General features: G+C 37.6%; 1 protein-coding gene and 1 long non-coding RNA gene across 2 annotated transcripts; both read right to left on the minus strand.

Annotated features, from left to right (window-relative positions):
• Positions 1-509: 509 nt before the first annotated feature.
• On the minus strand, positions 510-17008 carry LOC142164257 (uncharacterized). Its single transcript, XR_012694967.1, has 3 exons — positions 15433-17008; positions 15105-15173; positions 510-740 (listed from the first exon to the last, which is right to left on the minus strand). It is a non-coding gene; the product is annotated as an uncharacterized LOC142164257 (long non-coding RNA).
• Positions 17009-23056: 6048 nt separating this feature from the next.
• On the minus strand, positions 23057-24650 carry LOC107794911 (agmatine hydroxycinnamoyltransferase 1-like). Its single transcript, XM_016617470.2, has one exon. It carries the CDS (start codon positions 24585-24587, stop codon positions 23271-23273), a length of 1317 nt encoding a protein of 438 aa, XP_016472956.1. The 5' UTR covers positions 24588-24650; the 3' UTR covers positions 23057-23270.
• Positions 24651-25315: the final 665 nt, after the last annotated feature.

Raw genomic sequence — 25315 nt, forward strand, 5'->3', positions numbered from 1 at the left:
ACTTATAATAAAATTAACTTAAAATTTTACATAAAAATAATTTAATTTATCAAAATTAGATGCCCAAATTAAGATGTAAAATTAATATTATAAAGATAATACATAAAAATAATTAGGTATATATAATATGACAAATTAAAAGGGTTAAATAACAAAAAAATAATAATAAAATAATAAGGAATAGTGATGGATTAGATGAATAGTATCACATCAAATTTGAGTAATACTATTGGCGGCAAATTTGGAGATGGTTGGAGTAAATTACTCTATTTTTAACTTCAAAATGGAATTTGGAGGCAAAAATGGAGTAGGGTTGGAAATGGCCTAAGGAGAAGGCTTTATGGTATCGAATTCTCGTTCAGGGGACACGTGCAAATTTTGGATGTGTCACGACCCCAATATTTCTCTGTAAGATGTCGTGACGGCACCTAGTCTCTAAGACTAGATAAGCCTAACAATTTTGCGGAATAACTGAATATAAAGCTGAAACTCAATCTCAACATCTGAAATAAATAAGAACTGCGATTCAAAATAGTTACAACTCCCAAAACCCGGTAGAAATAAGTCACAAACTCTAAAAAGAAATGTTAAGTATCTCTATAAATCAGGGTCTCATGAGAATAAGGAAAACAACATTATAAGGATAGAAGGGGACTTTGAGGTCTGCGGACGCTGGAAGATGTACCTTGAAGTCTCCACGTACGGGCTAGCTCATTGGTACATGGTCTGGTAAGCAGTACCTGAATCAGCAAAAAAAGATGTGCAGAAGTATAGTATGAGTACACCATAACGGTATCCAGTAAGTGTCAAGCCTAACCTCACTAGAGTAGTGTCGAAGTCAGGTCAGGGCCCTACTGGAAATAATAGGAAACAAGGCAGAAAATATAATAATATAATGAAATGACTAAGAAGTGAACAATGAAGATTTACAGAAAGATAACAACACGGGGTTCAGGAAGACAACTACAACATGTGAGGAAAAAACAAGATACTTACAAGTTAAGAAACAACAACAACACAGCAAATAGAGGTAAACAATAAGGGCGCTCTTGAGGTACCGCCTCATAGTCCCAAAGTAAATACACAACAGGGGCACTCCCAAGGTACCGTCTCGAAGTTCCAAAGTAAATACACAACAGGAGGGCTCCTGAGGTACCGCCTCGTAGTCCCAAAAGTAAATATGCAGCAGGTGCGCTCCTAAGGTACCGCCTTGTAGTTCCAAAAGTAAATATACAACTCATAACCAATGGAACAACGAAATTACAAGAAGGAATCCTAGAGTTAAAAACTGAATACAAAATCAAGGAAGTAGGTAATTCAACTAAGCATGTTGCACAAATTGCAAGTAAGAGTTAAGATATGTAGACATGCGACATTAGGCTAAACATGATGACTACACATGCTAGAGCAACTCAGTTAAGAAATTGAATAGGAAACTACTCAGTAAGAATCGGATTTTTAACATTTAACTCGAGTATGTACTCCTCGCCTCGCGTACACGGACTTCACGTATTGCAAAACCATAATAGTACCAAATCCTAAGGGGAGTTACCCCCACACAAGGTTACACAAGTCACTTACCTCAAATCTCGCTCAATCAATCGATAAGAATGCCTCTCGCTCAACTTTTCAACTCTGATCAACTCAAATCTAGCCAAAACAATTATATACTATAAATATAACTATAAGAAACTAATTTAAATAATAAAACTACAACTTTAGCAAAGAATTGAAAAGTCGCCCCAAAAAGTTGATCCGGGCCCACATCTCGGAATCCGACCAAAATTATAAAATCCAAACATCCATTCGATATCGAGTTCACCCATACCAAAATTGCTCAAATCCGATCCAAAAATCGCGATCAAAACCTCAAAATTCAGCCTATGGATTTTTTCACCTTTCCAATTTCTCAACCCAAATCCTTAATTAAATGAAGAAATTAATGATAGATTAGTTCAAATCAATCAAAAACGAGTCAAGAATCCTTACCTAAATGTTTCCTTTGAAAATCCCTCAAACTTTTGCCTCAATCCGAGCTCTCTAGGTCCAAAAATGGAGAATGAAATCAAACCCTCGAACTTAGGCCTTTTCTGCCCAGTGAATTTGCACGTGCGAACCCACAGCCGCTCGTGCAGAATTCCCATCGCAGGTGTGGTTCCCACTTAGACCAGAAACTTCCACTTCTTCGGATAAAAATGTGCATCTTCGCTTCCGCTCCTGCAACATAGGAGCATTTCTATGCACGTGCTCCTACGGACTAAGTCAGCTTCTGCGATAACCAGTCCTTCTTGGCCTTTCCGCTTCTGCACTTCCCCAACTGCATGTGCGAGTCCGCTTCTGCGAAACTTTGACCGCATCTGCGGTCCCAACTGGGCAGGCCCAAATAGCTTCTGCGGCTTGATGGCCGCTTCTGCGGTGCCGCACCTGCGGCCCAAAGTGCGCATGTGCGATTGCACCAGACACAATAATGCTTCAGCTTTCCCACAAGTCCAATATTATTCCTGATTCAATCTGAATCACCCAGGGCCCTCGGGACCTCATCCGAATACACCAACAAGTCTTAAAACATAATGCAAACTTTGTAGAGACTTCAAATCATATCAAACAACGCTAAAAACACGAATTGTATATCAATTCAAGCCTAATAAACTTTAGAACTTCTAACTTTAACATTCGACGCCGAAACCTATCAAATCAAGTTCGATTGACCTCAAATTTTGTACACATGCCACAATTGACATTATGGACCTACTCCAACTTCCGGAATCGGAATCCGACCCCGATATAAAAAAAAGTCCACTCCCGGTCAAACTTTTCAAAAATCATCCAATTTTCGAACTTTCGCCAATTAACGCCGGAATGACCTACGAACCTCCAAATCAACATCCGAACATGCTCCTAAGATCAAAAATACCCTACGAAGCTAGTAGAACCATCAAAACTCTATTCCTGAGTCATCTTCATACAATTCAAACTACGGAAAATTCCTAGAAAACTTCCAATCTAGGGACTATGGTTCCCATTTCCACTCTGAAACTATCCCGAACAAGACACCAAACACCATGGCAAGTCACAAAACCACAAAATGATATAGAGGGAGTAATAAATAGGGGTTCGGGGCTAATACTCTCAAAATAACCGGCCGGGTCGTCACATCCTCTCCCTCTTAAAACAAACGTTCGTCCTCGAACGAGTATAGAGACATACCTGAAGTGGTGAAAAGATGAGGATAACGACTACGCATATCATGCTCCGTCTCCCAAGTCTCCTCCTCGACCGGATGACCCCTCCATTGAACCTTCACTGAAGCGATGTTATTTGACCTCAACTTTTGAACCTGCCTATCCAAAATGGCCACCAGCCCCTCGACATAAGATAGATCCTTGTCCAACTGGACTGAATTGAAGTCTAACACATGAGACGGATCGTCGTGCTACTTTCGGAGCATAGAAACATGGAATACTGCATAAATTGCAGAGAGTCTAGGTGGTAGTGCAAGTCTGTAAGCCACCTCTCTAACCCTCTCAAGAATCTCAAAAGGCCTGATATACCTAGGGCTCAACTTTCCCTTCCTCTCGAACCTGATAATACCCTTCATAGGTGAAACCCGGAGCAAGACCTGCTCCCCAACCATGAATGCAACATCGCTGAACCTTATGATCCGCATAACTCTTCTGCCTGGATTGGGCTGTACGAAGTCGATCCTGAATCAATTTAACCTTTTCCAAAGTATCCTGAACCAAGTTTGTACCCAATAGTCTAGCCTCACCCGACTCGAACCAACCCAACGGGGACCGGTACCGCCTACCATATAAAGCCTCATACGGGGCCATCTATATGCATGATTGATAATTGTTGTTGTAGGCAAACTTCGCAAGTGGTAAGAACTGATCCCAAGAACCCCCAAAATCCATCACACACACACGAATCATATCCTCCAATATCTGAATAGTATGCTAGAACTGCCCGTCCTTCTAAGGGTGAAATGTTGTACTAAACTCCACCCAAGTACCCAACTCATGTTGTACGACTCTCCAAAACCGCGATGTAAACTACGTACCCCGGTCAAAGATGATAGATACCGACACGCCATGAAGCCTGATAGTCTCGCGAATGTAAACTTAAGCCAGTTGCTCCGAAGAGTAAGTAGTAACCATAGGAATAAAATAAGCTGATTTGGTCAATCTATTCACAATCACCCAAACTGCATCAAACTTCCACTAAGTCCGTGGGAGCCTAACAACGAAATCCATAGTAATCCGCTCCCATTTACACTCCGGAATCTTTAGCTTCTGAAGCAATCCATCAAGACGATGATGCTCATACTTCACCTGCTGACAATTTAGGCACTGAGCTACATAATCCACTATGTCGTTCTTCATCCACCTCCACCAATAGTATTGCCGCAAGTCCTGATACATCTTTGCGATACCTGGATGAATGAAATACCGCGAACTGTGAGCCTCTTGGAGAATCAACTCATGCAAACCATATACATTAGGCACACATAGCCTGCCCTGCATCAATAACACAATGTAATCTCCAATAGTGACTGCCTTGGAATCACCGTGCTGAACCGTGTTCTTAAGGACAAGTAGATAGGGGTCATCATACTAATGCTCTTTGATAAGATCATAAAGAGAAGACTGAGAAACCACACAAACCAAAACCCATCTCGGCTCGGAAACATCCAATCTGATAAACTGGTTGGCCAAGGCCTGAACATCCAAAGTTAACGGCCTCTCTGCTACTGGTAGATATGTTAAACTGCCCAAACTCTCAGCCTTACGACTCAAGGCATCGGCTACCATATTGGCCTTCCCGGGATGATAGAGAATGGTGATGTCATAATCCCTAAGCAACTCCAACCACCTCTGTTGCCGAAAGTTAAGATCCTTCTGTTTAAATAGATGCTTTATACTTCGGTGATCAGTTTAGACCTCACAAGGGACACCATACAAATAGTGTCGTCAGATCTTCAAGGCATGAACAAAAGTTGCTAACACAAGGTCGTGGACAAGATAGTTCTTCTCATGCACATTCAGTTGTCTAGATGTGTAGGCCATCTCCCTACCATCCTGCATCAACACTGGACCGAGACCAATGTGCGACGCATCACAGTACACCGTATAGGACCCAAAACTAGTAGGCAACAACAACACTGGGGCTGTAGTCAAAGCAGTCTTGAGCTTTTGAAAGCTCTCCTCACACTCTACAGTCCACCTGAACGGAGTACCCTTCTGTGTCAATCTGGTCATAGGTCCTGCAATAGACAAGAAACCCTCTACAAATCGACGGTAATACCCCGCTAAGCCAAGAAAACTTTGGATTTTCGTAGCTTAGGACGGTCTAGGATAACCATGCACTGCATCAATCTTCTTCGGATCTACCTTGATCCCCTCACTCGATACTACATGACCCAAAAATGCCACTGAATCTAGGAAGAATTCACATTTCAAAAATTTTGCATATAACTTTTGTTCTCTTAAGGTCTGAAGCACAGTCCTCAGGTGCTACTCATGATCCTCCCAGTTCCGGGAGTACACCAGAATGTCATCAATAAACACAATGACGAACTAGTCAAGATGGGGCTAAAATACATTGTTCATCAAGTGCATAAATGTTGTTGGGTCATTGATCAGCCCAAAAGACATCACAAGAAACTCGTAATGACCATACCGAGTCCTGAAAGTAGTCTTTAGGATATCTGGCTCCCAAATCTTTAACTGATTATCGCCTGAACACAAATCGATCTTAGAGAACACTCTTGCACCCTAAAGCTGATCAAATAGGTCATCAATATGTGGAAATGGATACATGTTCTTCACTCTAACCTTGTTCAACTAACGATAATCAATACACATTCGCATAGAACCATCCTTCTTCTTTACAAACAAGATAGGAGCACCCTAAGGCGACACACTGGGCTAAATAAAGCTTTTATAGAGCAACTCTTGCAACTATTCCTTTAACTCCTTCAACTCTAGTGGGGCCATATGATAAGATGGAACATAAATGAGTTGAGTACCCGGTAACAAATCAATGCCAAAGTCGATATCTCTGTCGGGAAGCATGCTTGGAAGATCCGTCGAAAATACGTATGGATAATCCCTCACTACCAGAACTGACTCGGCGGTAGGAGTATCAGCACTAACATCCCTCACATATGCCAGATATACATCACACCCCTTCTCAACTATCCACTTGGTATTTATAAATGAAACAACCCTACGAGGAACATAATCTAAGGAACCACTCCACTCTAGTCGTGGTAGACCTTGCATAGCCAACGTCACCATCTTGGCGTGACAATGAAGGATAGCATGATAGGGAGACAACTAGTCCATGCCCAAAATAATATCAAAATCCACCATACTGAGCAACAATAAATTAGCTTTGTTCTCAAAACCACTAAGAATAACCAAACACGACCGATACACACGGTCAACAACAATAGAATCACCCACAGGTGCAGACACATAGATAGGAGAACTCAAAGAATCATGGGATACCCCCAAATACGAAGCAAAATAATATGATACATAGGAATAAGTGGAGCCTGGATCAAATAAGACTGATGTATTTCTATGACAGACCAAACAATACCAGTGATGATAGAATCGGATGCAGTTGCCTCCGTTCTAGCAGGAACAGCATAATATCTGGCCTAGCCCTCCCTTCCGTTCTGGTAATATAATAGCTTGTGAGGCCACAGTTGGTGTTATTTTGTATTATATTACGTTGTTGGAACACGTATATGTTGTTAGGATATATTTTTGGGGCTCTCTAATAGGTGGATAGGCCTAGTTACAACGGAAACTCTCGCGAAATATTTGGAGATTTTGGGAGTTAGTCAAATTTGGGGCTGCTCGAATGAGGTATGAAACAAACTGAGTTGCATAAGTTGCTAATGATGGATTTTTACCCTCATTCGAGAACGAATGATCCTAAGCAGGGGAGAATGTAACACCCCGGAAAATTTCGAAGTACTTAAGTGTAAAGCCCGGTAAAATTTGCAAAGAAAATAATGTTTCATGGTGCCGGCGGCTCGGACTTTTTGGGTTGAACAATGCACCGGAAAGTAAAGAAATATTTTTGGCGGAAAAGGGCCTTTCTGCGGTCCATTATGCGATCGCAGAACCACTCTACGGACCATATAATGGCCGCAGAGTGAGGCAGTTAATTGGGTTAGTTGGAAGCAACTATGCGGTTGACTATGCGACCACATAACTGTTATGTGGTGCATTATGTGACCGCATAATAGTTATATGGACCGCATATTGACTGCATACACAGACAGTTCTTTTGGCTATTTTGTAACCAATTATGCAACCGATATGCGGTCCGCATATCGGTTATGTAATCGCATATCGCATATGCGATCGCATGCCTTATTCGAGAGCTCCATTTTTGAGTTTTTAAAACCCGACCATATTTCGTTAAATACACTCTTTGGGTCACTTTTGAGGTATAATCTGATATTTTAGAGTGAGAGAGAGTGCCCTAGAGTGAGAAGGTGTTCCTCAATAATTGATTCTTCAATTCTTGCTCAAGTTTTGGAAGATTAAGGAGGGAAACTCACTAGGTCTTCATACTAGAGGTAAGATTCTATACCCTAACCCTCAATTTCAAATCTTTTCTATAAATGGGTGATAAGCAAGATAATTTCTGGGCAAGATGGTTGTTTATTTTACATGCATATGTTATCAAAGGGTGTAGAAAGATTGTTGAGCTAAAAATGATAAAGATTGGGTTGTGGGATGATGGAATCCTCCATAAAAGGACCTTAAACCTAAATCCACACTTAGTGTTTGATAAAATGCTCAAATGAGCTGAGACCATGAATATTTTCCTAATTATGGTTCAATTTTGTTATGTCTCAAATAGATTGGGATTGCTAGAATTTCCGGAACGTTGTAGTAATTTTAAGAAAAGCTCAATTGAGGTATGTTGGCTAAACTTTCTCTCTTGGAATTGAATTCCATAATGTTTCTGTGAGTTTCAAAGTATGGGTTGCGTATTAAAATATGGTGGCTTGAATCGTATTTCAAATAAAAGCTAGTATGCCAAATTGTTGAATCTCAGTATTCTTAAGACTCTTAATTACTCATATGTGTACCTAAAGTCTTGATTGTGAATGTCTTATTGTTGATAACCTATAAAGATAGTTGGAAGTTAAATTAGTAAATTGGGAATATAAAGTGTGGCCAACGTGCCAATAGTGAAAGTTATACTTGTGACCAATGGTGCCAATGAAATAAAATAATGTGAGAAAGATTATGAAATGAGTTTTGACTCAACTATTCCAAAATTGACTTTGACAATATAATCGACTAAAAGTTTATGAACGCAAGTGATGCCCATATGTGGCTGTTTTAGCTAATGCTATGCTTTGTAAGTAATTTTCAATGTGTTTTGCATTCTTACATATTCGTGAGTGAAAATTGTGTATGATTTTAACTTGTACTTTGATTGCTAATCATTTTATTCCAATTATTGTAAAGGAATCGATTGTGTTTAAAATCCTTTATTACTGATGAATTTAAAGTTGTAATTTTTGGAATATTCTACTTGTTGATAATTATGATGATGATCTATGAAAGGGAAGAAATGAAAGTGTGGAATATGAAATACGGCTATTGCACCATGAATAAAGAATTATATGTATGGCCAAGAGAGCCAATGAAATAATAATGTTGTAAGTGGTTAAAAGTACGGATTAGGTGATATGTGGTGTGAAAGGTTATGAGATGTACGTATTTGTACTTTTGTTTCCAATGTGTTATGAAACCCTATGGACGGTCTATGAAACGCATAGGTATATTGTGTTATGAAACCCTATGGACGGTCTACGAAACGCATAGGTATATTGTGTTATGAAACCCTATGGACGGTCTATGAAACACATAGGTATATTGTGTTATGAAACCCTATGGACGGTCTATGAAACGCATAGGTATATTGTGTTATGAAACCCTATGGACGGTCTATGAAACACATAGGTATATTGTGTTATGAAACCATATGGACGGTCTATGAAATGCATAGGTATATTGTGTTATGAAACCCTATGGACGGTCTATGAAACACATAGGTATATTGTGTTATGAAACCCTATGGACGGTCTATGAAACGCATAGGTGCATTGTGTATAAGAGGTATAGATGTACGGTATGAATAAACACTATGGACGGTCTATGAAACGCATAAGTGTATAATATGATATGTGAACACTAAGAACGGTCTAATGAGACACATTATTAATACAGACAATAGGTGTCCCTTTTGTTGTCCTTGTTTGCACAGGTTGTTTCAATTATATTATATTATGTATTCCACGTATAGATCATATGAGCATTCTATTTTGAAAGAGAATTTCTAGCTATACATACTAGTGCTATTCGACAGTACTAACGTCTCTTTTGCCGGGAGAGCTGCATCTTTAATGGATGCAGGTGGTTCAACAGCAGGTGGCATTGATCAGTGATAGCAGTACACTCCTTTCAGCCAATTTGGTGATCCCCACTTCATTTTGGGGTCATGTAACTTTTGTTTCTCATGTACTTTGTGGTTGAGGTATAGTCGGGGCCTTCTTGTCGGCATTTCCATATTACTCTTTAGTTGTACTTAGAGGCTCCGTAGACAGGTTGTGGGTGGTATTTGATGTTGGGAATTTGATTAGAACTGTTGGTATTTGGCAACATGTTTTTCATTAAATCTATAAACTCATACTATTTTGGAAATATTGAATGATGTTGTTAATGGGAATGAAATGGAAGCGGTTAATGAAATCTATTCAGTATTTGATTAACGGAGTACATCTCCTCTTTATTCACGAATGAATTTGGGTAGAATGAAATCTAACAGGCTTGCTCAGTCGGGTTCACTCGGTTGAGCGTCGGTTGCGCTCCTCGATTTTGGGGCGTGACAAACTTGGTATCAGAGCCTAAGGTTTTAAAGTGTCCTAAGATGTCTCGGAGCCGTGTCTAGTAGAGTCCTTATTATCGGTGTGTTGTTGACCACATCTATAATTGGGATGCTACATGGGCATTTAGGAATAATACCCTTCTTTCATGTCCTTGATCATGCGATAAAGCTGATTGTAAGATTGTTCCTCCGTTAACTGGTGCTTTACTCTAACTTTCAGTATATGGCGCCTAAGAAGAATGCAAGAACTGGCCAAAGGGCCAATGTCACCCCAGGAGTGGCAGCTGATTCTATATTTAATGATGCGGGTGAGCACCCAAGGAGTGAGAATACTCCTCCAGTTACTACACTTCCTGATACTACCACAATCGATCAGACTGCACATGTCCCTACACCTACTGAGGGTGCAACGGTCCCTCCGACTTGTATTCCAGTTCCATATCCAGCTCTAGCTTTCGATTCTGGTATTTCTGATGTTGATGTTAGGGGAGCCATACAGATGTTGGCACAGATAGTGGATTCTCAGGTCCAGAGATCGAATGTTGGGCCTACTCCTTCCAGTCAGCCAGGGGAATCTGCTAGTTCCAGAGTGAACAAGTTTCTTCAATTAGATCCTCCAATGTTTACGGGTACTAATCCAGAGGAAGATCCCTAGGATTTCATTGATGAGATGCACAAGACTCTCAGAGTTATGCGTGCTACTGAAACAGAGGCAGTGGAATTGGCCTTCTACCGCCTGAAAAAGTTGGCGTGTTCTTGGTTTGAACTATAGGAGGAGTCCCGTGAAGAAGGGAGCCCTTCGGCAAGGTGGAGTGAGTTTACCGATGCTTTCATTTACCACTTCTTGCCTGTTGAAACTAAGGCGGCCCATGCCGCTGAGTTTGAGAGCCTGAGGCAAGGTAGCCTGAGTGTATGGGAGTACTATATGATATTCGCGCACCAGTCCAAGTATGTTATTTACATATTGCCCACTATGGAGGCTAGAGTGTGCCGGTTTGTGCAAGGACTTAGTCCCTTGGTAATTAATGAGGCCGCTACGGCTGCCTTGAATTCTTATATGAATTATGGAAAAATGGTGGCATTTTCTCAAGCTACAGAGGATCGAAAGTTGAAAAGATAGAGAGAGCTAGATAATAACAAAAAGACCCGATCCACGGGCAATCTTAGTGGCTCATATAGTGAGGGTAATGGTGGAAAGGCATTACATAGGAGAGTGTCATCCAGACCCGTGCAGTCAATTGCTCAGTCTTCAGCTAGAGCACTACCATCGGGGACTGATCAGCAGCGGTGGGGCCATAGTAAGCAAGGCAACCATGGGTCTAATCACCAGGTCCAGTCAAATAGGGATTCTCAGCTGCAGCAAAGCCCCCCATGTCCGAAGTGTGGGAGGCGTCATTTGGGGATGTGCCAGCGTGGCATAGATGAATGTTTCGGGTGCGGAGTCAAGGGCCACCAGCTAAGGCACTGCCCCAACAGTCAAGGGACAGCAAGTAAGTCCCTCAACCCCAATATTTTGATATCCTAGCTATGTGGTTTCACTCGTGAATGTTTCAGATTCTAACACATATCATGAGCATGTTGAATTAAAATACAGATTCGTCGTATCTCTAGTCCTCTCATATAGGATCAACTATTATAAAAGGTTAAGCTGTCAGAATGATAATAATATCATAAGTGCTCTCAACTTCTTTTTCATCCTCGTAGGCTTGTGGCAGAGATTCCTTTTTGCTAGTTACTGTTAAGAGCATAATGCAACTTCATGTATTTTGAAACCCATATCACATTCAGGGTGTTAGAATATTCTCATTTCGAGTTAAACTGATTTTTCCCTACACCCCAGGAGGCGGCTGGTATCACATAAGTGTTATCTCTCTTTGAGGCCTACTATTTCCAAACAAGGCACGTATGGAATGAAACAATTGTTGTTTTCCTCTTCATGACTCATAGCTTTCCAAGAATAACTGACGCTAATGTCTTTATCCTTCCGATTATACCTCCCATATGCCACATGTCTAAAATGACTCATTTATTTAAATCTCAGAATCATGAACATGGTCCCTACATTATCAATGCTTACTAGGCAACTCTATGCCTCATGTGTCGAATCAATGATGTCATCACAATGATTAACAATTTCAGCACTATTGATAGTAACCTTCATGTCTCTTAGGATATAACCTCTTGAAATACTGTGCTCAGTACCTTGATGGATTTTTGAATAATTTTAGCCAATCTCGAACCTCGTTATTCATATTTAAAGAAACTAATCGGGGGTTGAAGGCTCAAACATGTCAAAGAAGAAATATTATCTCGTGATCAAATATATTGGATAGGAAGTTTTATGGTAATATTCAAGCTAGCAGATCTTAAAGTAATTGTTAGAGGTTGCCAAAGGTTTACTTTGGGTGTTTGGAATGGAAATTTAGATTTGAAGAAAGTGAACGGGTTATTCTCAATATGTCCTCCATGAGGATGCTATGTGAATTGTTAATAGAGGTAAAGTATGTGTAGTCACATTAGGCCTTATGAAGTCTTGAAGAAAATAGGCCAAACTATGAGAATGATGTTTCCTTATTATTGACCTCCATTTACCCGGTGTTTTATGTGTCTGTGTGTAAGAATGTAGAGTTAATGGATAATTGGATTATGATGAGCGACTATTTGCTATCCTTGTTAGATAAGTCCGAAAGTTAAGATTGCCTCCGTCAAGTGCTATGGTGAAACCAACAGGTTGAAGAGACTACTTGGGAAACTAAGGAAGAAATAAAGAAAAGTATCCTTACTTGTTTGAATATCTATGTATTTACAAAGTATTCTAAGAGTTTCTTTCTATGAATTATGTATGATTTGTACATTTGATGTTAAGGGTGTTCCGTTCTGGTAATATAATTTCTTGTGAGGCCACAGTTGGTGTTGTTTTGTATTATGTTACGTTGTTGGAACACGTATATGTTGTTAGGATATATTTCTGGGGCTCTCTAACAGGTGGATAGGCCTAGTTACAAGGGAAATTCTGGTGAAATTTTTGGAGATTTTGGGAGTTAGTCAAATCTGGGGATGCTCGAATGTGGTATGAAACAAACTGAGTTGCAAAGATGCTAATGATGGATTTTTACCCTCATTAGAGGACGAATGATCCTAAGCGGGGGAGAATGTAACACCCCGAAAAATTTCAAAGTACTTAAGTGTAAAGCCCGGTAAAGTTTGCAAAGAAAATAATGTTTCATGGTGCTGGCGGCTCGGGCTTTTTGGGTTGAACAATGCACCAAAAAGTAAAGGAAATTTTTTGGCGAAAAAGGGCATTTCTGCTGTCCATTATGCAACCGCAGAACCACTTTACGGACCGCATAATAGCCGCAGAGTGAGGCAGTTAATTGGGTCAGTTGGAAGTAACTATGCGGTCGACTATGCAACCGCATAACTGTTATGTGGTGCATTATGCGACCGCATACAGTTATGCGGACTACATAGTGACTGCATACACAGATAGTTCTTTTGGCTATTTTGTAACCAATTATGCGACCGATATATAGTCCGCATATCGGTTATGCGATCGCATACCTTGTTCCGGAGCTCCATTTTTGGATTTTTAAAACCCGACCCTATTTCGTTAAATATACTCTTTGGGTCACTTTTGAGGTATAATCTGATATTTTAGAGTGAGAGAGAGTGCCCTAGAGTGAGAAGGTGTTCCTCAATAATTGATTCTTCAATTCTTGCTCAAGTTTTGGAAGATTAAGGAGGGAAACTCACTAGGTCTTCATCCTAGAGGTAAGATTCTACACCCTAACCTTCAATTTTGAATTTTTGCTATAAATGGGTGATAAGCAAGATAATTTCTGGGCAAGAGGGTTTTTAATTTTACATACATATGTTATCAAAAGGTATAGAAAGATTGTTGAGCTAAAAATGGTAAAGATTGGGTTGTGGGATGATGGAATCCTCCATAAAAGGACCTTGAACCTAAATTCACACTTAGTGTTTGATAAAATGCTCAAATGAGCTGAGACCATGAATATTTTCCTAATTATGGTTCAATTTTGTTATGTCTCAAATAGATTGGGATTGCTAGAATTTTCGGAATGTTGTAGTAATTTAAGAAAAGCTCAATTGAGGTATGTTGGCTAAACTTTCTCTCTTAGAATTGAATTCCATAATGTTTTTGTGAGTTTCAAAGTATGGGTTGCGTATTAAAATATGGTGGCTTGAATCGTATTTCAAATGAAAGCTAGTATGCCAAATTGTTGAATCTCAGTATTCTTAAGACTCTTAATTGCTCATATGTGTACCTAAAGTCTTGATTGTGAATGTCTTATTGTTGATAACCTATAAAGATGGTTGGAAGTTAAATCAGTAAATTGGGAATATAAAGTGTGGCCAACGTGCCAATAGTGAAAGTTATACTTGTGACCAATGGTGCCAATGAAATAAAATAATGTGAGAAAGATTATGAAATGAGCTTTGACTCAACTATTCCAAAATTGACTTCGACAACATAATCGGCTAAAAGTTTATGAACTCAAGTGATGCCCATATGTGGCTGTTTTAGCTAATGCTATGCTTTGTAAGTAATTTTCAATGTGTTTTGCGTTCTTACATATTCGTGAGTGAAAATTGTGTATGATTTTAACCTGTACTTCGATTGCCAATCATTTTACTCCAATTATTGGAAAGGAATCGATTGTGTTTAAAAGCCTTCATTACAGATGAATTTAAAGTTGTGATTTTCGAAATATTCTACTTGTTGATAATTATGATGATGATCTATGAAAGGGAAGAAATGAAAGTGTGGAATGTGAGATACGGCCATTGCACCATGAATAAAGAATCATATGTATGGCCAAGAGAGCCAATGAAATAATAATGTTGTAAGTAGTTAAAAGTACGGATTAGGTGATATGTTGTGTGAAAGGTTATGAGATGTACGTATTTGTACTTTTGTTTCCAATGTGTTATGAAACCCTATGGACGGTCTATGAAACGCATAGGTATGTTGTGTTATGAAACCCTATGGACGGTCTATGAAACGCATAGGTATATTGTGTTATGAAACCCTATGGACGGTCTATGTACGCATTTGTTACCTCGCGTACACGGCCTTCACGTATTGCAAATACCATAACAGTACCAAATCCTAAGGGGAGTTTCCCCCACACAAGGTTAGACAAGTCACTTACCTCAAATCTCGCTCAATCAATCGATAAGAATGCCTCTCCCTCGACTTTCCAACTCCGATCGGCTCGAATCTTGCCAAAACAATTACATACTATAAATATAACTATATGAAACTAATTAAAATAATGAAACTATGACTTTAGCAAAGAATTGAAAAATCGCCCCAAAATTACTCAAATTCGATACAAAAATATCGATTAAAACCTCAAAAATTGGTCTAAGGATTTTTCCACCTTTTCCCCCCAATTTCTCAACAGAAAACCTTAATTAAATGAAAAAATTAATGATAGATTAGTGTAAAGCAATCAAAAACGAGTCAAGAATCCTTACCCAAATGATTCCTTTGAAAATCCCTCAAATTTTTGCCTCAATCCGAGCTCTCTAGGTCCAAAAATGAAGAATGAAACCAAACCCTCGAACTTAGGCCTTTTCTGCCCAGTGAATTTGCACGTGCGAACCCACAGTAGCTCCTGCAAAATTCCCAATGCAGGTATGGTTCTCACTTAGCCCAGCAACTTCCGCTTCTACGAACCAAATGCGCATTTGCGCTTCCGCTCCTGCAATATAGGAGCGCTTCTGTGCACGCGCTCCTGCGGACTAAGTCCACTTCTATGATCACCAGGCCTTCCTGGCATTTTCGCTTATGCGCTTCCCCAACCGCATGTGCGAGTCCGCTTCTGCGGAACCCTGACCGCATCTGCGGTCCTAACTGGGCATGCCACGAACTGCTTCAGCGTCTTGATGGCCGCTTCTGCGGTGCCGCACTTGTGGCCCAAAGTGCGCATGTGCGATTGCACCCGACACAACAATGCTTCAGCTTTCCCACAAGTCCAATATTATTCTGAATTCCTATTAGATTTTCCAGCCTTATTGAATTTGTGCATATTAGACATAAAAGGCTGACATGGCATAAAATGTGTTCCAAACTTCTCTTAAGCGCGTGACAAGTTCAAACATCATGCCTTTTCTTTTTTCTTTTTATACAAAAATCCTTTTTTCTAACAACCACCATTAACGTCACCGTACTACCACGTTTGCCATTGTCACCGCCACAAGGGACCTACCACCTTGGCAGCACACAAACATCATCCATCTCACCATACCATTGTCACAATCTGCCTCCCTTCCACCATGGATCAACTTTACGCCACCATCATCTTGCCCTAAAACCACCACCATATTCTTATGGACAAGAACCCAATACTTCATCCACTATGAAACCCCTTGAGCCACTGCAGAACTCCTTTTTTACCACAAATATCTTTTTTCTTCATCTCCACCACGAAATACCACCAACGAACCCCCCATTAGCTCACTCCTCACTGTCTAACAACCCACACAACCATATCATTTCAACGCTCTGTTACCGCACCCGCCATAATAAATTCAGACCACCACAAACACCTCTAGCCATCGTACATTTTCTCTTCTCTTCAATTTACCACCATGAGCGCGCCATCGGAGCTCCACCTTAAATCACCACCAAAATTCCTTTAAAAGGAGTGAGAGTAAGGGAGGGTACTGGGTGGAAGAATGAAAGGTTTTCTGAAATTGGGCGATGAAAGGGAGGATGGGGAGGGGGACTTGCTGCAACGGCGCCGGCGACCGTAATGGAGTTGGGCAGGGATTTCTTTTTCTTTTTTAAATAGATTTTTCCTTTTTCTTTTTTTGCTAAAAAGTTTTTTAATACTTTATTAAATCCAAAAGCCATGTGCCTCTTTATAATTTTATAATTTTTTTCACGTCAATGCGTGTGAAATACACGCATCATATTTTGTTTACTGATAAATTTGTTATTTCTAATAGATACATGTTCAATAAGATTGGAGTATCTAATAGGAACAATTCTCAATTGAGGTAGCTAGATGAAAATATAGGACAAGTTTAAGTGATCGTATATATGTATTTCGCCTTTGTTTTTTGTTTTATTTTCACTTTTGTCAGATATCCAAAATATTTAAAAACCCAACCCAAAATCAATGTATCGATGATTGGGGTTTGGTTCTTAAAAAAAATACATAACATGTACTTCCTACGGTTTAGAGTAAGTGTCAATTTTACCTTTGGCACACCCATTAAGGAAATACGAACTCCTAGAGAAAAACAAATATATTCACTAAATTAATCTTAATTATTTGTTACTTTGACACATTGGAATATGTAAATAAAGGGAAATTTTGAAAAAATAAAATTAATTCCTTCTTAATTATGTAATTGGATACTTATTTTAGACCAAAATAAAAAGGTAAAATGATCACTTATTATAGAACAGAGAGAAAGTACTATGTAGCATTTGTTTGGAAAAATCTGTTTCAAACATTCGAGTGTCCTAGTACCTCTGTATACTTGTACAAAGTGAATTTAATATCACTTTCCAATTTCATGGCATGAGGTGCTCCACACGCGTATGTCATGTCAGCGCCACGTCAATGCCATGCCAAAAAATGCAATAAATTAACTTTTCACTATTTTTTAATTTTTCTTTTTCATTCACATGTGTTTTTTTAAATTCCATACCTACCACTAAAACCTTCGTTATCAACGGGTTTATAGGCTTTAATTTCATTTTAAATGAATTAATTTGTTGAATCCAAAGAGATAAAAGAAACAAGAAAGAAATGGAATTTACTAAAAAAAAAGACAAAACTTGTGGCGCCATAGGTTGGTGATAAGGGGGTTTAGATCTAGTTACGTTTGTTTGTTGAAGGTCACCGAAAAATATGGAAGTTTGCCGGAGAAATGTTTCCGGATTAAGGGTGGCAAATAGGCGGCCCGGGACCGCGAACCAAACGGTCTTCTAGGCCTAAACGGGCCTGAACCAGTTAGAACCGACTAAGTGGGCCTGGTCCGATCTTCTGGGCCGATTCTTCACTTTAGGACCGCTAGGCCTGGGACCATTTAGGACCGGGACCGGACCGGTCTTGGCGGGCCCAAACGGTCCCAACGGTCAAAAATTTAAAACAAACATTTACCCGTTTGGGCATTTAAAAAATAGTCGTTGGGTCTGCCAAAAATAGTTGTTGGCTATTTACAAAATAGCTATTTAACTCCCACCCCTCCTCCCCCCTCCAAACTTTGTTTTAACCCGAAACTTTTTGTAATTATATTTTTTCCCTATTTTCAACTATAAATACCCCCTCATTCTTTTATTTTTCTCACAAAATCATCAATCTCTCTCAATCTCTCTCTAATTTTCTTCTATAATTGCTACTATTGCTTACTTTATTGTTACAATTTTTGAAAAAATTATGACGTTGGTGAATTGAAGTTTTCAAGTCTTCAACGATAATCAATTCTCAACAAGTTGTTCGTCAATTTGGTAAACTCGTTCCAACTCTTAATTTTTAATATTATAATTTTATTTGTTTTATTTATTTTCTATTATTTGATTAATTAAGATGGCTTCCTTAAAAATATTTGTTGATAAAAATAAGGAAAATCCAAGAGTGGCGAATCTAGTAGCCAATCTGTTCCTCCTCTACTGCCCCGGCTTCCCGACCCAAACCCCATATCCGTCCTACACCTGCTATTCTTGATAGTGATAATAGTTTATTACAATTTACTGAGAGTTAATTTTTCCATAATGTTGGAGCTGGTGAACAATTAGACCATGAATTAATGAATGTTCTTTATTCTAATCCAACTATTGATGAAAATAATTAGGAGAAAATAGATTTTGATGAAACTCAACCGGATGACGATACACCCACTAGTCATGCTCCTGAAGTTAACCCAACTAGTGATAATCCAAATGATGCCCCGTCTGATACTCCTGTTAATGCCCCTACTTTTTCTAGATAACGTACCAAACGGACGGAAACATCTCTTGTTTGGCCATTTTTTATTCAACTAATTCCACAAAATAAGGCTAAGTGTAAAACTTGTGGCAAGGAGTTAGCTTTTAAAGCTAAGTCCTTCATCTAGTAACATTTTTCATGTTAGATTATTTGTCATATTTACTATTTAATTATGGGTGATGGTATGAGAATTTTAAATATTGAAATTGAAAAGGTTAAAATGGCTCTTAACTGACTTTTTTATTCAAACTGTAGAAGTAGACTTAGAGAATATTTTAAAAGATGCGATGAATTTAGCCTAAGAGAAAGAAAGGTTCCTAAACCTTGTCCAACTAGATGGAATTACATGTATGAAAGTTTAGTTGTTACATATGACTATAGAAACCCCATAAACTCAACGTTTAATGCTCATGTAAGTGATGATGATGATCACCTTACAAAGCGGATTGGGCTAATGTTAAAATGATTGTAGATTGTTTTAGAAAAAATTTATATTGCTACAAATAAATTTTCTGGGAAATATTATCCTACTATTTCTAACTGTTTAGTTTATATTTCAGAACTTGTAAATTATTTTGCTCATTTTTCAGAGGGTGGGAAAATTTATAAACTTGCTATTGATTCTATGAGAAAAAAGTTTAAAAAATATTTTTTCCCTATTCCCCCTATTTATTGTATTGCTGCTTTGTTAAATCTTTGTATGAAATTAGAAGGTCCTCAATTTTGGTATGAAACTGTTTATAAAGGTTTAACACTTGAAGATGAGGAGTTGTCTAAACTTCCAGAAGCAATAGCCTCAATTAAAATAGATGTTCAAACTATTTATAATGCTTATCAAGTTGCATTAGATCATGCTAGACCAAATATTCCAAGTCCTTCTTCTTTTGATTCTCAATCATCTAAAAGAAGTGCGGAAGTAAGAGCACATAGTGCTTGGACGGGGTTTAGGGGTTCTCAAGGTTCCACTAGTAGTGATTTTTCACAACTAAATAAGTTTGAAGTTTATTTATCACAGGGAATTGAGGAAGTGAATCCCGACGACTCCTCTAATCTTTTGGAATGGTGGAAGGACAAAGAAAAATACTTCCCGGTTCTTTCAAGGATGGCCCGAGACGTTTTAACTATTCAAGCTCCAACAGTGGCATCAGAGAGCGCTTTCAGTCAAGCAAGATTTCAACTCGGTGATTATAGAGTGTCTATGAGGGAGAACTTGGAAAACTCAGTACTTTTCAGAGATTAGATCCGTTCGGAAAAAAGAAATTTTGGACTTGCTGAATCACAACCAGAGGTAGACGAAGCTTACGAAGAAATACTAGTTGAACTTGCGGAGGATTCTGCTTCTCCCGAAAATGGTGATGACCAAGCTTCTTTTCCGCCACCACCAACGGAAATTCCTCCGGACATTAATGGATTTATGAAGTTTGTAAGAGATACCATGCAACTTGTATGAATAAAAATTAGTATGTATTATGTAACTTATATTTTGGCGCATCTTGATTAGTTTCTTTTTCTTCTCAATGGTGATATTATCACCTTATTGTGCTCATTCCATAGGGGAGAGTAAGACTAAGAAAGATGTTGTCATATTGTTTTAATGCTATAATAAAATTACAACGCATTGCTTTGAATATCTCTTTACAATATTTTTGTCTTTAAATTTGAATTAAAAAATTTAGGTCATAATTCTATAATAAAATTTACAAGGAATTGCGTTAGATATTTTTATTAACATCTTTTTTTCTCTTATTTCTATAAAATATTTTTAAAATAATCTGTTGGGTCCACATAGCCCGCGGGCCAGGACCGTTTAACCCGGGACCATTAGCAAGTTGGTGGTCTTTTTCTATTTATTTAAGGTTTAATAGCAAGTTGGTCCCAACATTACTTTCATAGTACTGAATACTAATAATAACAATAGAGATAACTATATAATGTTAAATCAATTCAATTCACATGCACATCGCATCTCTTTCAATTAATTTTAGTGTTACGTAAGACAATGCATATCTAAACTTTGTTCCCTTGTAATCATGATTGCGCTTTACTTGTAAAGAAAATGCAATCCATCATTATATGTCTTAATTAACTCTAAAATAATTAGTTTGGCAATTTTAAGTTTCATTTATTTGCACATATATGAATCTTAACTATTCAAATCTCAATCATTAAATGTATTTATCTAAATTTTAATTATTCAGATCTTAACCATCACGTTTGTTTGTTTTAGCAAGCGTTTGGACATAAAATTACTATAATTTTTAAGAAAAGTAGTATTTAGAATTAAATTAAAAAAAATATTTGAAATTTAAAATTATATTTAGACATGTATTTCATTTGAATAAATATTGCATTTTGTGAGTGGAGAAAAAAGTTTCTGAAATTTTTTATAAATAAATGGGCATACCACTTTTTGGTTTTTGAAAAATTCATTTTCGAATTGTTTCATAAACTTGCAAAATTTCATAGACAAACATATTTTTCAAAGTTAATTTTGAAAAAGAAGGAAATATTTTTTAAAAGGGGACTTAATGTGTCAAAAAAAATCTTAATCTTTTTAAATGCCATGATTAGAGAAGCACCGTAGGAAGGAAGTAGTACTACTAAAAATTACAACTTCTTATGACCAAGAATATTTAAAATATTAAATAACATATGAAAGAACGTTAGTTGAAATTGAAAAAAGAAAAGTTGTTTGACCTTACAAATGGTAAATATGTCATTGTCCCGTGGAGTATATAAGGCAACTGGTATTAATTATCTACATTGAATTTTCCAGTCCTTCATTGGTGTGCAAGATAGTAACAATTGATAGGTAGGACCAAACGCCTTTAAATTCCATAATTTCGCTATGCGGTGCAAATCTAATGCGTTTGTCAAAAGTCTCAAAGATGAAAATAACTCTAGGAATTATTGTTTTTCTTTTTTCCACAAGTTGTCTGGTATTTACTTTGGGAAAGACTAATATGAATTCACATAAGAAAATTAAACTTTGAGAACTAAAATGTTCCGCATTAATGGAGATTTTATTTCCAAAACTCGAATTCATGAGTTAAATAAATTAACAAATTAAAAATAAAAATACTTACCCCTCATCACCGCATTCACGGTTCGTTTGGTTGGAAAAGATGTTATTCCGAGATTAGTTATTCTTTTTTTATATAGAGACAAAAAATACTACAATCCCGCAATAATTAATACCGAAATTAATTATACAGTAACTTTTTTCCAACCAAATATGAGATAAACTTTCTTAAATTTAGTTCCGAAATTAATTATTTCTTGTTCTCGTGCAAAACAGCTACTCAATGGTTAAATAGGGGAAGAGTCAGCCTTATAGATGTGGGGAGCAGCCCAAAAAAATTGGTGGCCTAAAATCAATCTTTAATTTGGGGCCTTTCAGAAGAAAAAAAAAATTATCATAACATCGATGATTCATTCCGATGTTCCTATACATAGAACAACACAATTTAACGCAATTTATCGCACAATAATTCACTTAAACCAACAAAGTATAGGTCGAGTAATGTGTTAAAAGTATAGAATTTTGGTCTAACATCAGTTGTTAATAGTTTCTTTTATAAATAATTTAGTCTCCCCTAAGATATTGTTGATTTTAGATGATAGAATCAAATTCTATATATATCACTCGTAAAATTTAAATAATGAAAAATTTTATATTCGCGACAAGGATTTAGGGGAGTGATTCTCTTTCTGCATTTTTTGTTCAAACGGTTACATCACTACTAAATTAAAAGTTATCTGAAATTTTTATATTGGGTTCGAGTTCTGTGGTTAAAATTTTTTTTTATTAAAACGTGTTCTCTCTTTTATTAGGTCTTACACAGTACGAATCTAGATTAGTCGGGTCTCAATAAAAATACGAATAGAAAAGTAAAAGAAAAATTTGGGGCCCTAAAGCCTTTACTTCAGTCGCTTGACCCTTGAGCCGCCACCGATTCAAAACTTGTATTTTGTGTTAAAAGGTTCATATATATATATATATAACCCACTAATAAAAATGATAGCAGTGCAAAACCCATAAACTAAAAATCTTAAAGCGACCTCTGCAGTTACCTTGGGGTTACTTGTTAAAACCATATCAATGTTGTGTTATGTCATGGAATAAGAGAAGCAAAGTATGAGGGGAAGATCGCAAGTTAAAATACAAAAAATATACATGCATTCCTACATCACTTAAAATCAGAAAAGGCCAACTTACAATATAGTTTCTTCTCCAAGATTTAATTCTCATCAACATGACAATCCACAAAATCCAAAACTTTCTGGAGAAAAAATTATAACCAAAGTGCAAATAAGCTAACAAACACAATATAAAACAAACTTATTTCATTTTAAACCTCATAGCTCCTTTCATTTTGCTTTCAGATCAAGAGAATAGCAAATTTTCTTGAAGGTAGGCAAGTTGTCATGGTAAAGAGGAATGAAAGCATCAATACTTCCATCTCCAATGAAAGATGGCACAAGAAACATCATACCTTCAGTTGGATAATAAGAAGGCATGAAAACAAAAGGGCAACCAGTTCCAAAATCCAAGTCATAGAATGGAAACCTTAACCAACTATCAACTTCCAAATTAGGGCAAAGTGTGTCTTTCTTCATGTCTGCTGTTGGGATGAGATCTTCATTGACTTCGTGATTTGCAAAGTCAATAAATGACTTGAAATACTTGTCATCTACTTTAGTAATAGCATCATGAATTATTTTTGTTGCATAGTGAAGCGGTTCATTTACAAGATCTCTCACTTTTGATGTTGGAAATGCCCAAAGAACTAAGTTACCAAAAAATTCATCAGCCACTCTTGGTACCACTCTTCTGCGACCATCCACTGAGATTCTTATTTGCGTATTTTGTGACCCGTCTAGTTCGCGTGATTTAGTTATGACCCTCCATAAATGGGCAACAAGACTTTCGAACGTGCTATAAGTCTTGGTTTTCCCATTCATGAAAGAGGCATTTGCCTTGAGTTTCCCTAGGAACTCCAAGGTGAAATGGACTTTGTGAACAATTATGTTTTTTTCTGTATTCTCTAGTTTGATGAATTCCTTCTTGTTTACTGATTTGGACATGAACTCTGCCCCCACATGGTTGAATTCGATAAGTGGAGGGTTACGAGTGTGGAAAATAGCACGATCGTGTAAAGGGAGTGGAGTAATCTCTACACCACGACAAGCTTGACCCCACGCGACAAAAAAATTACTAGCCGCGTGGCCGTCAGCTATCATGTGGTGGCCGGTGAACCCGACCACCACAGAGCCACAAGTGAACCTTGTGACTTGAACTTGGATCAATTCCACTACATCCTTCATGCCAGGATGCAGCTTAAGCAGAGAAGGAGAGGGCTTTAAGGGCAATACTTCGTCTAACGTGGCATCGACCGATGCCTCGATGAATCTAACACCCTCATCGTTGAGAAAAACCGCGCGATTCCCATTTTCATCTTGGCCTATTCTCCCTGCCCATTCCCTATAAACTGCTAGGGTTTTTCTAAGTCCCATTTCAATGGTGGAAGTTGGCGGAGTAGGTGGACGATAGGCGTAAATTAAAGCCATTAAAGCATCATAGGTAATATTGTCAAAGATATTGAAGGAAATGTGAGTGTTGGTTGAAGGTGGAGTTCCTTCATAGAAAGGCTTGATAATTCTTGAGCTTTCAATTTTCACATTCATGGTTTACTATTTCTAAGCAATAATTTCTCTAGAGGGGTATTTTGTTCTGTTGATTGTTGTCACTGGTTGGCCTTTTATATAGTGAACATATGCACCGTTTTACACTTGGGGGAACTCAATTGTTTAATATATACAGTGGAGGCATAAATATTTGTTTTATTCGAGAAGGTGACATATTAAATTGGGAAAATAAAAAAGTTTGGCCAATTTGGGTGTTTTGCAAATGTTTTTTTACACTAAAATTCCAAATTTTCATGAGCTTTCACAAATAAATCACGTGCTTCAGTCTCTACTTGAATTGTTCAAAATTGGCGTTTTTGGGTTACACCTACCGCTGACAAAGTATTTTAGCCGTGTTTGGATTTTGATTGAAATTTAAATAAATATTTTTAAAATTATGTTTAAAAAAAAATTTAAAAGTTGAAATTGTATTTTTACATGTATTTTATTTTAAAAAAAGTTGAAGTTGTGTGAGTGAAAGAAAATTTTTTACCCAAAAATTGCCAGAAATTAGTTTTGGGGAACTTTAAAATTATTGAATTTTTTTCCCTAAAACATTATCATATTCATAAACAAAAAATATTTTTAGGGGTGTCAATGGATATTTAAAACAGATTAAATCAACTGAATCGAACTGATTTTAAGATTTTTTTTAATAAAATCGTATATTTTTATAACCGTACCGATAATTAGGGTATAATTTTTATTTTATGTCATTTTATGACATT

The sequence above is a fragment of the Nicotiana tabacum genome, chromosome 9 (assembly GCF_000715075.1).
Source record: "Nicotiana tabacum cultivar K326 chromosome 9, ASM71507v2, whole genome shotgun sequence".
NCBI classification, from domain to species: domain Eukaryota; kingdom Viridiplantae; phylum Streptophyta; class Magnoliopsida; order Solanales; family Solanaceae; genus Nicotiana; species Nicotiana tabacum.

Coding starts and splice junctions, on each gene's coding strand:
- LOC107794911 (XM_016617470.2), bottom strand. CDS start 24,587: ATGAATGTGAAAATTGAAAGCTCAAGAATTATCAAGCCTTTCTATGAA.